This window comes from Pan troglodytes, chromosome 20 (genome assembly GCF_028858775.2).
Source record: "Pan troglodytes isolate AG18354 chromosome 20, NHGRI_mPanTro3-v2.0_pri, whole genome shotgun sequence".
Classification (NCBI taxonomy): Eukaryota; Metazoa; Chordata; class Mammalia; order Primates; family Hominidae; genus Pan; species Pan troglodytes.
In genome coordinates this window covers 57609621-57626586 of record NC_072418.2, presented here as the reverse complement: position 1 = coordinate 57626586, position 16966 = coordinate 57609621, and the positions used below count along the sequence as shown (strand labels likewise).

Sequence of the window (16966 nt, the reverse complement as noted above, 5' to 3'; positions counted from 1 at the left end):
TCGCAGTCTCAAGTAGACTAGGAAGTAAGCCAGTTAGGTTGGAGAGGTGGGCAGGGGTCAAGTGAAATGGAGAATTGTGGGCTAAGCAAAGGAGTGTGTTTTCTCTGCAGCAGGCAGTGGGGACCTTAGACATTTGTAAGCAAGACAGAGGCACGTTCAGATTTGTGGTGTGAGGAAGAGCGATGCCCTAAGATGCAGACTGACGCCTTCAGATTCCAGCTGCTGGTACATGGGAGCTGGCAACCCAGTTTAGAGACAGGGCTGTTGTCTCCCTAGAAGATCCCCTCAAGGTCTGACTGTGGTGCTCATGGGCAGGAGACAACTTTGGATCTGGGCTCAGCATTTGGAAGTTCCGTATACACGCTGGTATCTGTTGGGGGTGTCTTGGGCCTCTCAGAAGGGGGAGATATTTTTCTCTGTGTGAAAACGCAGTGATTCAACTGTGCGTATGTCACCTCCTGAGGGTCTTGTTCATCAGAATCCTGGAGAGAGGGAAATGCTGAGTGAGGGAGGGTGCTCACGTTTTCCAGGACTCTTTGGGAATAACACTAGCCACGAGGCTGGGCCGAGGAGCACCTACCTCCCTCTTCACTATTCTGTTCCCTGCAGGCTCTTGGTCCATTACAGCAGCATCTGTAGGAGACAGAAGTCAACAAAACAGCTCGGAGGGCACTTCTGGGTCCTCATTTCATAAGCAGATACCAACATACAGGGGGAGACCATAGGTGCCTGAGGTCCCTCAGTTGCCAACAGCAGACTCAGACATTCTATTTCTCTGAGCTCAAGGACCCATCCCATGAATAGCTCTGAGTTCCCATCCCAGTGATTCTGTCTCCCACTTTCTGCCTGTCATGGAACCTTCTCCTGGATGTGAGTGGCTACAGGGGACGTGAGGACACAGTTGAGAATCAGGCAATGGTCTGTGAGCTGAAGGCAGGGACAGGGTGTCTGGTGCTCTCTCTAGAAAGTCCTGCCTCTGTGGCTGCTGCCTTGGGCCAGGGACCATCCTGCCAGTGAGGAACACACACCTGAGTGTTCCCATCCTGTTTCCCCACATGGCCCTGAGCTCTCTGGCCTCTGCTTCATGAGACTTACTTTTTTTTGTTGGAGCACCAGCGATGAAGGAGAAAGAAGAGGAGGATGGTGAAAGGGATTTTGACCACTGAGGTCCCAATCAGAACGTGCAGGTGTCTGGGGTTACCTGGAAGAAGATGAGACACCAATAAGAAGCTAATCATAGCACTTCCTCTTTATGAATTGTCTCGCATTTCTTGATTGACAGGTAACCACATACAGCATCTCTTTAGGACAAGCACCCAGATGGTGGGAGACCCAGCTTTCTCCTGCTTTCTCATTTATAGCTCTCATAGTAACCATAGAATGTGCTGAGGATACAACTACTTTAGTTGAGATGTTTGACCCCTTCAAACCTCACATTGAAATTTACCCCCCAGTGTGGGAGGTTGGGCCTCTTGAGAGGTGTTTGGGTCATGGAGGTGGATCCATCATGAACAGATCAATGCTGTCCCAAGGAGAGGGGGTTAGCAAGTTCCCCCTCTATTAGTTCCTGGAGAGCTGGTTGTTCAAAAGAGCTTGGAAGCTCCATCGCTCCCCCTCCCCCTTGCTCCCTCTCTTGCCGTGTGATCGCTGTGGTCTCTGCACAGACAGACCCTCCTTCCCTTCTGTCAGAGTGGGAGCAGCCTGAGGCCGTCACGAGAAATAGATGCCGGTGCCGTGCTTCCAGTACAGCCTGCAGAAGGGTGAGGCAAACCAATCTCTTTTCTTTAGAAGTTACCCAGGCTCAAGTGTTCCTTTAGAGCAACAAAAATGGACTAAGACAGCAACGTCCTGAGATCAGGAGGAACGTCCCAGAACAGCCTGGGCTGTCTTCCTGTTCTTCCTGGAGGAGGACGTCATGCAGTGCTTTAGCTGAGTGCTTCCTGTGGCTCCAGGGTACAAAACCCAGTGTAGCTTCCCCCAGCTACACTGCAAATGAGGTGAATCCATATGTCCCGAGCAGCTTTTCTGAGCCTTGAGGGACTGGCTCACATTGAAATGTAGGCTTCTGTTGTCACTCGCTGCTTATCTGTTAGTAATGAACCTGCCTGTGTAATGTGTTCTCTGTGTGTTCTGTCTCCCTGAAGTGACGGTGAGTGATAGGAATTGGCATAGGCCCAGGTGCAGTCCAGGAGGTGTTTAGAGTCTTCTCTGGGAAGACTGCACTGGGATTGATACACAGAGAATGTGCTTTAGGATTTCTACATCCACAGCATTCTTGAGTCAAACAACTTGCATTCTCCAAGGAAAGGAAACAAAAGTGAAATCAAGATAAAAAAAGTGAAATAGAATTTTCTTATTTCAAACAGCCAGGAAATAGTGTTGAAGCCCGTGTGAAACGTCCTACTCTTTGTGATCTCGGGAGACACAGGTTAGGCTGCTGTTCTACCCGAGAGGCTGAGGGAAGGACCACCCCTCGACCATCTATTGCTTCAATACCTCCTGTCCTCCTGTGAATTAGTAGGAAAGGGGAGCAGGAGCTAGTGCTGGCGCTGACCTCTGATTCCAAGATCTGGACTCACTCCAAGGAGTATTAATGTTTACCTCCCAATTGTCTATCTGAATCTCCACAGGTGATTGGAAGTAGGGGTGAGGTGGGGGATTTGGGTGAGAGGGCATGTTTTTTTTTGTGATGAACAGAGCACTTTCTCTATTCCACGATCTGTGCTGGAGGAGTCAGTGGGCTTTCACATTTTCTATATGATCTCATGTTCACAGAAAGCCAAATAGGGAAGAGGTTTTAGGCTGATTGCCTAATGGGTAAGGTAAAGGATCAAAGAAGTAATTATAGAGAAATAGAAAAATGATGATTGGAATTCAGGTGCCTTTGTCATTCGTGTGTGTTTTATTATATTTATGCATTTGTTATTTTTATTTTTTGAGACGGAGTCTCCTTGTGTCACCCAGGCTGGAGTGCAGTGATGCAATCTCCACTCACTGCAACCTCCACCTCCTGGGTTGAAGTCATTCTCCTGCTTCATTCTCCAGAGTAGGAGCTGGGATTACAGGGATGCACCACCATGCTCGGCTAATTTTCGTATTTTTCATAGAGACAGGGTTTCACCATGTTGGCCAGGCTGGTCTAGAACTCCTGACTTCATGTGATCCACCCGCCTTGGCCTCCTGCAGTGCTGGGTTACTGGCATGAGCCACCATTCACAAACTTGTATATTATGCTATAATAGGTCCCTTCATTTCCACCACCCCTCATATATCTGTCACTCCTTTGCCAGGTATTGATTTATGTGTAGGAGGAATGAATCTCAGAAAGAAATTAATTAAGCGAGGATTAGACAACTAGGAAAATCAAACCCAGCAAGCCTTTCCAGCCAATGATTCCACCTCACAAGCATATCTTATATCCATCTACTTCATCCACGTAGGGTCTAAATCAGCGCCACATATCACCAGTGGGGCGGGAATTGCCTTTTCCATGGTCTCCTAGATTCCAGTTACACGCCTGGGCCTCCCTTATTTTCATGTCAGTCACTATTAATCATGTAGGGATTCCTGGTTACCCCGAGGTGAATCCAATGGCTGTGAGTATCAAACACACCCTCTTTGTTCCTCCTTAGTTTCCTGTGTACCCAGTGTGCTCTCCGTCTCTCCACAGTCGTCTTGTCATTCTCCCCACGTCATTCCCAGCATTTCAGGCAGAGCCTCTTCCTTCAACATCAGATTGTTTTCACCTTTGTGCCTTCATGGCTGACAGCTGTGTGCAAAATCCTTCCACCAATCTTTCAGGGGTTCAATCCGTGTTTTTCATTAATGTCACAAATATCTGATTAGTGAGACCTTCTCTGTCACCCAAAATCATACACTCAGCATTATCTATTACTGATTTTGAATTCTGGCTGGGCACCGTGGCTCACGCCTGTTATCCCAGTACTTTGGGATGCTGAGACGGTTGGATCACTTGAGGTTGGGAGTTTCAGACAAGCTTGGCCAACATGGTGAAACATCCTCTCTACAAAAAATATACAAAAAGAATTAGCCGGGCATGGTGGCAGTTGCCTGTAATCCCAGCTACTTGAGAGGCTGAGGCAGGAGAATCACTTGGATCCAGGAGGTGCAGGTTGCAGTGAGCCAAGATCGTGACACTGCACTGTAGCCTGGAAGACAGAGGGAGACTCTGTCTCAATAAACAAATGAACAAACAAAGAAACAAATAGATTTCATGCACAGATGCTTCCCAATGGATCATTCATTTATTGGTCCACTTGTGCATTCATTTTCTGCCCTCCCATTTAACCATCTGCAATATCAGTGTCCCAAGAGCAGAGGCCAAATGCATCATGTTCACTGTTTGTGGAAGGCAGGAGAATGCTGTCCCACCCCAAAATGTCCCTGTCCTAGCCTCCATAGCTTGTGAATATGTTATTTTACATGGAAAGGAGGAATGAAGATTGCAGATGGAATTACGGTTGCTAATCAGCTGAACTTAAAACAAGGGTATCCTGGATGATTTCCGGGAGATTATGATGGATTTTCATCTTGGTAAACCCAATAGAATCCCCAAGTTTTCAAAAGATAAGGAAGAAGGGAGAGCAGCATTCAGAGAAAGAGGTGTGGTAAGGAAGAAGGGTCTGAGTGATGCCATGTGAGATGTGATCAGTCTTTGTGGGTTTTGAGGAAGGAGGAAGGGGATCAGGAGCCAAGGAACTGGGAGCCTTTAGAAGCTGGGACAAGTGAGAAGCAGATTCTCGCCTGCAACCTTCAGAGGGAAGGCAGCCTTGCTGTCACCTTGATTTTAGCCCAGTGAGATGCACTTCATACTTTGAGCTAGAGCACTGTAAGATAATTAAAAAACCGTTTAGTTTTCACCCACGAATCTTGTGGAAATTTGTTATGGCATCAATAGGAAAAGGTTCCACACTGCACAGCCTGAGCATGGGGCTGTGGCTGAATGAGTCAGTGAGTCGAAGTGTGCGTGCATGAGCTCTGTTCTCTGTTACGGCAAGGCTCTTGCTCTGCTGAGTCAGCCAGGGTTGCCTCATGACCAACAGGAGCTCATTCCTTGGCAAGTGGAACTTCTCTAAAACACCTCGCCCTCATCAGATGTTCCCTTCCCTTCCCTCTCTCAAGTCCCCAGGAATTTATCCTCCAGTTAGGAATGCAGGCAGAAAAAACACTGCATTTTTCCTGAGAAGGATGTCAGATTGGCAATCATTCTTCTAGCTTGTAGGAGGTCTGAGCTCCATAAAATGAGAGATTAAGAGATTTCACTGAGCCCTGGGTTGGGCCCAGATCCATTTTGCTGTTGGAGAATCTGGAGTTCAGAGATGGTGGAAGACAGGCGCACAATGTCAGAGCTGCGAGATGCTGAGTCAATGCCTGAATCCAAGGCTTCCACTTCTCCAAGTTTCCAAAAGCAGATATAAGAGGGTTCTGTACTCACCTGTTTTGGAGCTTGGTTCAGTGGGTGAAGGCCAACTATTTGAAGGGTTTCCTAGAACACGAGACAGGAGAGAGGTGAGGAAATGAGGCTGCCTGTCCTCTACTCAAAGGAAATCTTTGAGGTTGGTTCATGGCCAACACTCTCTTATCTAATGTTGGGCCCTGGGAGTCCTGGGATTCTTTTTTCCATAATTTTTGTATGTGACGCCCACTGTCTTGAGACTTCAAGGTATAAAGAGAAAACAGGAGCATCACACTACCTGATCTCAAAATATATTACAGAGTCGTAGTAAGCAAAACAGCATGACGTTGGCATGAAGAAAGGCACATAGAGCAATGGAGCAGAATGAAGAACACAGATATAATCCATGCATTTACATCCAATGGTTTTTTTTTTTTTTCCTTTTAGGATGGAATCTCGTTCTGTCACCCAGGCTGGAGTGCAGAGGTGCAATCTCGGTTCACTGCAACCTCAGCCTGCTGAGTTCAATCAATTCTCTTGCCTCAAACTCCTGAGTAGTGGTATTACAGGTGCTGACCACCATGCTCAGCTAATTTTTATATTCTTAGTGGAGATGATGTTTCACCATGTTGGCTAGGCTGATCTTGAACTCCTGGCCTCAGGTGATCCACCCGCCTCGGCCTCCCAAAGTGCTGGAATTGCAGGTGTTAGCCACCATGCCCAGCCCATCCAATGGACTTTGACAAAGGTGCCAAGAACTCACAATCAGGAAAGGACAGTCTTTTCAATAAACAGTGCAGGGAAACCTGGACATCTACATGCAGAGGAATGAAACTGCACCTCTACCTGCCACCATACACAAAAATCAAATGAAAATGGATTAAAGATGTGAGTCTAAGGCCTGAACCTATGAAACACGTAGAACAAAATATTGGGGAAATGCTCCACGACATTTGTCTGAAGGAAGACATTTTGTTTTAAACCTTCAAAACACAAGTAATCGAAGCAAAAATAGACCATTGGGATTACATCAAACTCAGCAACTTCTGCGCCGCTAAAGATAAACCAACAAAGTGAAGAGACAACCCACAGACTGGGAGCAACTATGTGCAAACTATGCATCTGAGACGGGATTAATGACTAGAAATATAAGAAGCTCAAACAACTCAATAAAACAAATGATTTAATTGAAAAAGGAGCAAAAGACATGAAATTTCCCCGCATATGAAAAAGTGCTCATTATCACTCATCATCAGAGAAATGCAAATTAAAATTGAAGTGAGTTTTCATCTCACCCCATTAACATAGCTTTTAGGCCGGGTGTGGTGGCTTATATCTGTCATCCTAGAACTTTGAGAGCCCAAGGTGGGCGAATCTCCTGAGGTCAGGAGTTTGAGACCAGCCTGACCCACATGGAGAAACACTGTCTCTACTAAAAATACAAAAAGTAGCCGGGCGTGGTGGCACATGCCTGTAATCCCAGCTACTTGGGAGGCTGAGGCAAGAGAATCGCTTGAACCTGGGAGATGGAGGTTGTGGTGAGCTGAGATCGTGCCACTGCACTCCAGCTTGGGTGACAAGAGTGAAACTCCATCTCAAAATAAAATAAAATAAAATAAAATAAAATAATATAAAATGGCTTTTAGCTGCAAGACAGGCAAAACAAATGCTGGCAAGGTGGTAGAGAAAAGAGAACCCTGGTAGCCTGTTGGTAGGAGTGTAAATTAGTACAGCCATTACGGAGAAAAGTGTGGAAGTCCTTGAAAGAACTAAAAAGAGGTTGGGTGCGGTGGATCATGCCTGTAATCCCAGCACTTTGTGAGACTGAGGCGGGCACCTCAGTTGAGGTCATGAGTTTGAGGGCAGCCCAGCCAACATGGGGAAACCCCATCTATACTAAAAAAACCAAAAAGTAGCCAGGCATGGTGGCGTACACCTGTAATCCCAGCTACTAGGGAGGCTGAGGCAGGAAAATCATTTGAACCCAGGAGGTGGAGGTTGCAATGAGCCAAGATCACATCACTTGTACTCCAGCCTGGGAACAGAGGGAAACTGTCACAAAAACAAAAACAAAACAACAAACAAAAAACTAAAAAGAGAACTTTCATGGTATCCAGCAATTTCACTACTGGGTTTATATCCAAAGGAAAGTAAATCAATGTATCGAAGTGATATCTGCACTCGTATGATTGGTGCAGCACTGTTCACAGTAGCCAAGATGTGGAGTCAACCTACCTGCCCATCAGTGGATGAATGGATAGAGAGAATGTAGTACATTCGCACAGTGGAGACTACTCATCCATAGAAAGAATAACATCCTGACATTTGCAGCCACATGGATGGAACTGGAAGTCATTACAAAGATTCTCATTTCTCACCCATATACAGGAGCTAAAAGGTGGATCTCATGAAGGTAGAGAGTAGAATGGTGGCTACCAGAGGCCAGGAAGAAAAGGGTGGAGGATAAAACAAACAAAGAAACAAACAAACAAATATATATGTATGTATTTATGACCACTAGACTTTACACTTAAAAATGGTAAACGTGGCCGGGTGTGGTGGCTCATGCCTGTAATCCCAGCACTTTGGGAGGCTGAGGCGGGTGGATCACGTGGTCAGGAATTAGCGACCAGCTCGACCAACATGGTGAAACCCCCTCTCTACTAAAAATACAAAAAGTAGCCTGGCATGGTGATGCATGCCTGTAGTACCAGCTACTCAGGCGGCTGAGGCAGGAGAATCGCTTGAACCCAGGAGGCGGAGGTTGCAGTGAGCTGAGATTGTGCCACTGCACTCCAGCATAGGGGAAAGAGCTAGACTCTGCCTCAAAAAAAAAAAAATGTTAAAGGTGGTAAGCTATATAGGTATATTTAACCTCAGTAAATATTTTTTCAAACAAAAAGAAAAGAGTGTAGGGGTTGCTGGTGATGACATCTCTGTGTAGGTGAGAGGCCAGGATGGGCTTCTGGGAAATGGGTAATGTTGAGGGGCTGAGGGAACCTCTGATCTCCCCAAACTGAGCCCAGTCTCCCCTTCTCTGGGTCTCTCCTGACCGCTTTCTCCATCTGCCTGGGTGCCTGGAGCCCTGGCCGTGGGCCTCCATGCAGGACGTGCAGGAGGGATTGGAGGTGCCCTGTCTGCCATCCTGCACCCTGATCCCTCCCTCACACCGAGGCTGCGTCTTCTCTCTGCATCTGTCCACGCTTCTCTCCATCATCAGCAGGAAGCTTCTCATCTAAGGCTCTAGGATCATAGGACATGGGACAGGCATGGGCTTTCCTCACCTGTGACAGAAACAAGCAGTGGGTCACTCGGGTCTGACCACTCATAGGGAGAGTCACGGAAAGAGCCGAAGCATCTGTAGGTCCCTCCGTGGGTGGCAGGGCCCAGAGAAAAGTCTGCCCGGAATGTTCCGTTGACCTTGGGCCCTGCAGGGAGCCTACGTTCATGGCCCCCCTCCTCCCTGGATAGATGGTACATGTCATAGGAACTCTGGGAGCTGCAGGACAAGGTCACGCTCTCTCCTGCCTGAACCGTGGGGCCTGGCTGGGCTGAGAGAGAAGGTTTCTCATATAGACCCGGAAGGAGAAGAGGCAGTTTCCTCAGGGAGGTTCTTCCTTGTCACATCTCCCCTCACACCTGAGCTGAGAACTCACTCCCCTGCTCTATGGCCTAATGCTCTCTCTCTCTCTCTCTCACCCTCCACCCATCTCTCTTCATGTCTATTTCCTCCTTCCACCTTCTCTGTCTTTCTAGGTGTCTGACCTCACTTCCCCACCTCTAGATATGTTTTCCCTTTTTGGATTGCTTTATTCTGTCTGACTCTCCTTGGATTGGTTGACTTGATGTTACTTTTTTTTAATTCTGAGTTTCTCACTTTGTGTCCTGTTCATAACTTTCTGCATATTTCTATCTATTATCTATTGATCTATCTATTTATCTATTCGGTGTCTAACTACAAATTCTCTACCTGCCATCTATATCTATATATCATCTATTTATCTATCAATTGTCTATCTATCCATCAATCATCTATTATCTATATCTGTGTATCATCTGTCTCTCTCTCTCTATGATTTCTCTCCTTGTCTGCCTCTCTATCTCTTTGTATTATCTATCTTCATCATCATCATGTCTATGTATCATGTATCAATGAATCAATCAATCATCATCTATGTATCTATAACCAATTATCCATCATCTACCTATTTATCATCTATCTATATCTATCCATCTATCATCTGTGTTGCTCTGCCTCTTGGTCTCTCTAGTTCTCTTTGGAATCTCTGCAATTCATCCACACATCTCCATCTTTCTATGTCCTTGTGCCTCTCCCTCAGGACTCTAATTTTAGTGCTTTGTCTCTGCTCCCTTCCATCATTCTCTCCACTTCTCTGCTCTCTTTTCTCTCCTTTATGTGTCTGTGAGTCTCTCAATCTCCTTCCTCTGGCTCATTCTCTGTGTGTTTATATCTTTGCTTTTTGGTGTTCCTGATTTTTCTCTGTGTCTCTCAGTGATCCTCTCATATGTGGGGTTATTTGGAATGTGAGCCTCAGAATCCAGTCTGGGGACCGCATGTTCACACAGCATACAGGGGTTGGTGTTCTGGGGCCATGATATCCTGGGACGATTACTCTCCATTGCATGGAAGGCAGAGGTGTCAGAATAAACACGGCATCTGCAGGTGCCACAAGGCCTGAGGCCACAGGGCCCAACTCAGGTCAGAAATATGGGTGTCCTTGGGTTCTTCTGGTAGAGAACACTTTGTGGAGGTAAAACAGAAATGAAACTTCTAACCTGTGCCAGGTCTCTGAGCAAAGTCAGCATGGAAGGACACCTCTCTCTGGGACATGTCTGTCTGTGTCTCCTTTAACTCTTTCTGTCTTTTCTAACTCTCGGTATGGCCCCTGTGTCTGTCCTCTGTTATGACACCTGGTCTGTACTTGTGTCTCCTGTTTCTCTGTCTCTGTTGGTACAGACCTCACCAAGCCAGTCTCTCTCCATAAGAATACCAAGCTCATCTTCCTTACAAACACCTGGACCTCTAAGTCCTGGATCATTCAGTCCATGTCCCAATGACAATGAGAAGAATGTCTGGACACTCTCACCTGTGATCACGATGTCCAGAGGGTCACTGGGAGCTGACAACAGATAGGGGGAGTGAGTAACAGAACCGTAGCATCTGTAGGTCCCTGCCAGGTCTTGCGTCATGTGACCGATAGAGAAGTTGGCCTTGGAGACCCCATCATGGAGCTCTCCAGTGAGGCGCAAAGTGTCGTTAAACTTCCCCTCTCTGTGCAGAAGGAAGTGCTCAAACATGACATCTGACCAACATTGCAGGATGACTGTCTCTTCTGATTTCACCAGGGGACCAGGGTAGGCCAGGAGGGAAAGTTTCCTGTGGACGCCTAGGAAGAGAGTTTGTGAGTTTAGAAGGCGTCTCTCTTTATCATCCCATCCATGGCACCTGGAATGAGTAAGGCTTCCCCTCACTGGTGTCTGTCTGTCTCCTTCCTCTCTGTGTCTTCATGTTCTTTTCTGTGCCCACAACTCCTGGTACAGTTCCTTCCATCTGTCTCCCTCCCTCTTCTCTGTCCCTCTGTCTCTAGTAGCCTCTGATTCCCTTGCCACTGGGCTCAGCCTCATCTCTTGGGCTGTTGTATCTATTTCGAACTGATGTCTTTCCTGCTTCCATGTGGGGGTGGAAGAGGAACCAGGATAGTCTGCACGTCGAGGCTCTTAGCAGCCTGGTTCAATCTCTTTTGGACGAATTGGAATCCTTGGCAGGAGGTATGAGCTGATCAGTAAGGCAGGCACCAGTGTCCACACACCCTGTTCCTGGTGGGGACTGGGAGCCACTCTTGCCATGCCTGTGCCAGCTTCCATAGGCTGGCTCCTGGTGCTGGTTTGAGGAGCATCAACCCCTCCCTATGTGGATGGAGCCTGGTGGTGGCATCATCATCCCACCCTTGGTGATCTCGGTGTAGCCAACCTTCTCCTTGTTTGGTTTCTTTAATTAATTAATTTTGGAGACAGAGTCTCACACCTTCGCCCAGGCTGGAGTGAAGTGGTGTGGTCTAGGCTCACTGCAACCTCTGTCTCTTGGGTTCAAGTGATTCTCCTGCCCTCAGCCTCCCAAGTCGCTAGGATTACATGCGTCTGCCACCACGCCCGGCTATCCTTGTGTCGATTCTTAACTTGTCCTTGACCTGGGTTCCAGTGTTGGTTTCCTGTTGCTGCTGTAGAAAATTATCAGAAGCATGGCAGCAGGAGAGAGCACACTGACACCTTCCGATTCTGGAGACAGAAATCGGACCCTGGTTTTCCTGGGCTAAAATCAAGGCATCTGCAGGGCTTCTTTCCCTCTGGAGACTCAGGAGAATCAGTTCCTTGACTTTCCCAGCCTCTATAGGCCACCTGCATTCATGGCTCATGGCCTTCCTCCACCTTCAAAGCTGGTGGAGACTCCCATTACGCTGCTCTAATCCCCACTCCCCTCTTCCTCCTCCTTTCATGTGGACCCTTGTGATTACACTGAGCCCACCGGGACAGTCCGGGCTGTCTCCCCATCTCAAGGTCAACTCATCAGCAACCTGAGCTCCATCTTCCCCTTCAGTGCCTTCCCCTATAACGTAAATAGTCACAGACTCCAGGGATTAGAATGTAGTCATCATTGGGGACAATTATTCTTCCCAGCACAGCACCCATTTCCCTGTATTCAATCCCCCTTTACCCCAAATACAGTCAGGGCCTTCCTGATGGGACCCTCAAAGACACGCTCACCAGAAGCTCTGGGATTCAGGAGGTGGGACAAGGAGAATCCCAGACAGGAGCCCTCTGACCTGTGACCACGATCACCAGGGGGTTGCTGGGTGCCGGCCACCCACTGGGGGAGTGTGGGTGTGAACCCCGACATCTGTATGTCCCTGTGTGTGCTGGGGTCACAGGGCCCATGAAAAGGCTGTTCCAGAATATTCTGTTGTAGAGCTCAGGGACAGGCACCCCACCTTCCTTGTACAGACTGAAGTTGTTAAACCCAAGATAAGAGTGACACCAAAGAATGACATGTCCTAGAGGCACCACAAGGCTGGGCCAGGCAGACAGCAAGGGCTTGTCCTGACCACCTTGGGGAGAAGGAGGCGCCGCTTTAGAAAGGAGGATATGGAGTAACCCCTCCTTCCCTGTGCTCAGAAGATTCTCCTCGCTTTCCATGTTTCTATGGCTACTATCACACCTTGGTGCCCAGGGCTGAAGGAAGGACCCATCCCGCAAAGACATGGTGTCTCCCTACAACAAAAGCGTCAGCTGAGAATTTTGAGCAAGTGCTGAGTAAAGAGACTCCTACTAGATTTTAATACTGTAAGATTACTCACATAAAACAACACAGGGTAGACATGAGGTGGAGGGCATGTCCTTTGTGAATGGATATCAGCGGATGCCTGAACGAAAATAAACAACTGAGCCCCCATCAGAGGATTTGGAATGTCAGGGCCATGGCTGTGGTTTCCCACCTCTTCTGGTAGAATGACAGCAGCCACACTGCAGCCCCTACCGTCATGGAAATGCTGAAGTGTGTGAGTAACACCTTTGTCCTCAGAGGATCTTCTGTTCCTACCACTTCCCAACCACATACCCCAGCTTTGAGCACACCAGTCTAACCCTGGTCCCCACAGGATTTGACTCTGCCAAGGGGTTGAAAGGCCAGGGAGGCGAGGTCAGAAATGTGGGCCGAGCACCCCAGGGTCCCCTCTTCCTAGTTTATGAGGGACTCCCCGACAGGACTTCCCTCCTGTTTCAGGAAAATCCTCTTATGTGGGGAGATGACACCCGAAGGTTTGGAGAAGGACTCACCCTCATGTGGCCAGGCCCCCTGCAGCAAGAAGAGCCCTGGAAAGAAAGATCATGATGCATGATCCATCTGCAGGCAAACCAAGCCTCCCTTGCTGCCCCCACTGGGCTGTGAGTCTTGGCAGCCAGTCCCTTCCTGGGCTGAAGGTAAACTCACCCTCAGTGCCTACCTGCACCCAAGAACAGGGCTGTCCGCTGTGCAGAGACCCAGTTTCCAGGCCCAGATCCCCACCCCAAGCCCATATCTCCACTCCAGGCTGATATTTCCACCCTAGGCCCATATCGCCAATCCAGGCTCAGATCTCCACCCTAGGCCCATATCTCCAATCCAGGCCCATATCTCCACCCCAGGCCCAGATCTCCACCCTAAGCCCATATCTCCACTCCAGGCCCATATCACCTCTCCAGTCCCATATCTCCACACCCAGGCCCATATCTCCATCCTAGGCCCATATCTCCATTCCAGGCCCAGATTTCCACCTCTAGGCCCATAACTCTACTCCTGGCCCATATCTCCACTCCAGGCCCATATCTCCACTCCAGGCCCATATCTCCACCTCCAGGCCCATATCTCCATCTCCAGGCCCATATCTCCACTCCAGGCCCATATCTCCACCTCCAGGCCCATATCTCCACTCCAGGCCCATATCTCCACTCCAGGCCCATATCTCCACCTCCAGGCCCATATCTCCATCTCCAGGCCCATATCTCCACTCCAGGCCCATATCTCTACTGCAGGCCCGTAACTCCACCTCCAGGCCCATATCTCCACTCCAGGCCCATATCTCCACTCCAGGCCCATATCTCCACTCCAGGCCCATATCTCCATCTCCGGGCCCATATCTCCACTCCAGGCCCATATCTCCACTCCAGGCCCATATCTCCACTCCAGGCCCAGATTTCCACGTCTAGGCCCATAACTCCACTCCTGGCCCATATCTCCACTCCAGGCCCATATCTCTACTGCAGGCCCGTAACTCCACCTCCAGGCCCATATCTCCACTCCAGGCCCATATCTCCACTCCAGGCCCATATCTCCACTCCAGGCCCATATCTCCATCTCCAGGCCCATATCTCCATCTCCAGGCCTATATCTCCACTACAAGCCCATATCTCTACTGCAGGCCCATATCTCAACCTCCAGGCCCATATCTCCACTCCAGGCCCATATCTCTACTGCAGGCCCATATCTCAACATCCAGGCCCACATCTCCACTCCAGGCCCATATCTCTACTGCAGGCCCGTAACTCCACCTCCAGGCCCATATCTCCACTCCAGGCCCATATCTCCACTCCAGGCCCATATCTCCACTCCAGGCCCATATCTCCATCTCCAGGCCCATATCTCCATCTCCAGGCCTATATCTCCACTACAAGCCCATATCTCTACTGCAGGCCCATATCTCAACCTCCAGGCCCACATCTCCACTCCAGGCCCAGATCTCCACTTCTAGGCCCATCACTCCATCTCTAGGCCCATATATCCACTCCAGGCCCAGATCTCCACTCCAGGCCCAGATCTCCACTCCAGGTGCATAACTCCACTTCCAGGCCTATATCTCCAACTCTGGGCCCCGATCTCCATCCCCGCACTCCCTCCCTCGATTCCCTTCCGGGACTCACCAACACACGCCATGCTGACGACCATGAGCGACATGGTGCTGCCGGTGCAGACAGGCGGCCACGCCCCAGCTCAGCTCAGCAGCGCACAGGATGTTATTTGGAGCCCTGCCCATGCAGTTTACATGTTGACCACATCATGGGAGGGTGACATACGCAGGCTGTTTCTACCTTGCATGAGGCCCAGTGGGTGCTCGCTCAAGAGCGGAACATGGCTTCCTGGAAATTGTTCTCACTAGAATTGACACCTTGCGTCCTTCACTACGACCAGATTCAAAAGACGTCTCAGATCCAACCTCTCATACACGAGATGATTGAATTCTGTGCTTACATTAAAGATTTTTGATGTATTTTTGTTCTTATCTGAGATTCAAACTCTTCTTCATATGTAATGTGCAAAATGTCTAACAGGTATTATTAACATTATCAGAGTAATTGTGACAAAAAGCCATTCTAATTTTCCTGCTTGAGTTTCTAGTACTAAACCAGAGGCATGAGAATAGCTTGAACCTGGGAGGCGGAGGCTGCATTGAGCTGAGATCACGCCACTGCACTCCAGCCTGGGTGAGAGAGTGAGACTGTCCCAAAAAAAAAAAAAAAAGCATAGCAATTGCATAGAACCCATGCACATCCCCCTGTATACCTGAAATCATCTCTTGATTACTTATAATTCCTGACACAGCCTACACGCCACTCAATTTGTGTTGATTCAACATAGTTTTTTGCTTTTTGAAACTTCGGGGATTTTTTTCTCAAAATATTTTTGATTTATTGTTGGTTCAATAAACACCTATAAATCCTACAGATATGGAGGACCAGCTGTATATTTATAGTATGAAAGATGATATGTTGATATGTGTCCCCGTGGAGATGAGACTAACAAGGCCTATGACTCTACAAATGTTACATCGTGGAATGACTCTGCCAGCTTTCCAGATCTGCAGAGAGCAAGAATATCACTTGTTCATGTGATTCACGATCCTTGGAGCCTCCTATGTGCTGCATCTTTTGATGGAAATTGGAGTCCCAGAGACAAATGAGGCTCCACCCTCCTTCCAGAAGCTCAGAGTCCAGGGGTGAGAACCCAGAGGAGAACAGATGGGGTTATATGGACATGGTAATGGTAACAGCGGTTTCTTTCAGTGAATACAGTGTCAAATTACCTACAGCAATGAGGGCAGACATGTTTATTTGAAGAGGAGACAGCTACATTGAAATCACAAAAAATTTTATAAGTTTCACTGCTGACAGAAGGCTGGAAAATAGTCTGAAGAAAGGTGAAACAGCATAAGGGAAGGTGGAACAGCATGTGTGTAAGTGCCATGTTAAGAGGGAGCCTCTTGTATGTTTGGAATTGTGAGTTCCTCAGTGTGATTGCAGCCTCAAGTGGACTAGGAAGTAAGCCAGTTAGGCTGGAGAGGTGGGCAGGGGTCAAGTGAAATAGAGAATTGTGGGCTAAGCAAAGGAGTGTGTTTTCTCTCCAGCAGGCAGTGGGGACCTTACACATTTGTAAGCAAGAGGGGGGCATGTTCAGATTTGTGGTGAGAGGAAGAGCGATCCCCTAAGATGAAGACTGACGCCTTCAGATTCCAGCTGCTGGTACATGGGAGCTGGCAACCCAGTTTTGAGACAGGGCTGTTGTCTCCCTAGAAAACCCCCTCAAGCCCTGACTGTGGTGCTCATGGTCAGGAGACAACTTTGGATCTGGGCTCAGCATTTGGAGGTTCTATGTACACGCTGGTATCTGTTGGGGTTGTCTTGGGCCTCTGAGAAGGGCGAGTGATTTTTCTCTGTGTGAAAACGCGGTGATCCAACTGTGCATATGTCACCTCCTGAGGGTCTTGTTCATCAGAGTCCTGGAGAGAGGGAAATGCTGAGTGAGGGAGGGTGCTCACATTTTTCAGGACTCTTTGGGAATAACACTAGCCACGAGGCTGGGCCGAGGAGCACCTACCTCCCTGCTCACTGTTCTGTTCCCTGCAGGCTCTTGGTCCATTACAGCAGCATCTGTAGGAGACGGAAGTCAACAAAACAGCTCGGAGGGCACTTCTGGGTCCTCATTTCATAAGCAGATAGCCACAT

At 48.5% G+C, this 16966-nt stretch overlaps 1 protein-coding gene across 1 annotated transcript in view; it reads right to left on the bottom strand.

Moving 5' to 3' along the window:
* Positions 1–303: 303 nt before the first annotated feature.
* Positions 304–16966, bottom strand: part of KIR3DL5 (killer cell immunoglobulin-like receptor) — a 45600-nt gene continuing 28937 nt past the window's right edge. The window contains 2 exon segments of the mRNA NM_001104609.1: positions 304–482; positions 16839–16891. Of these exon segments, the coding sequence (NP_001098079.1) occupies positions 306–482; positions 16839–16891 (230 nt within the window). The 3' untranslated portion in view covers positions 304–305.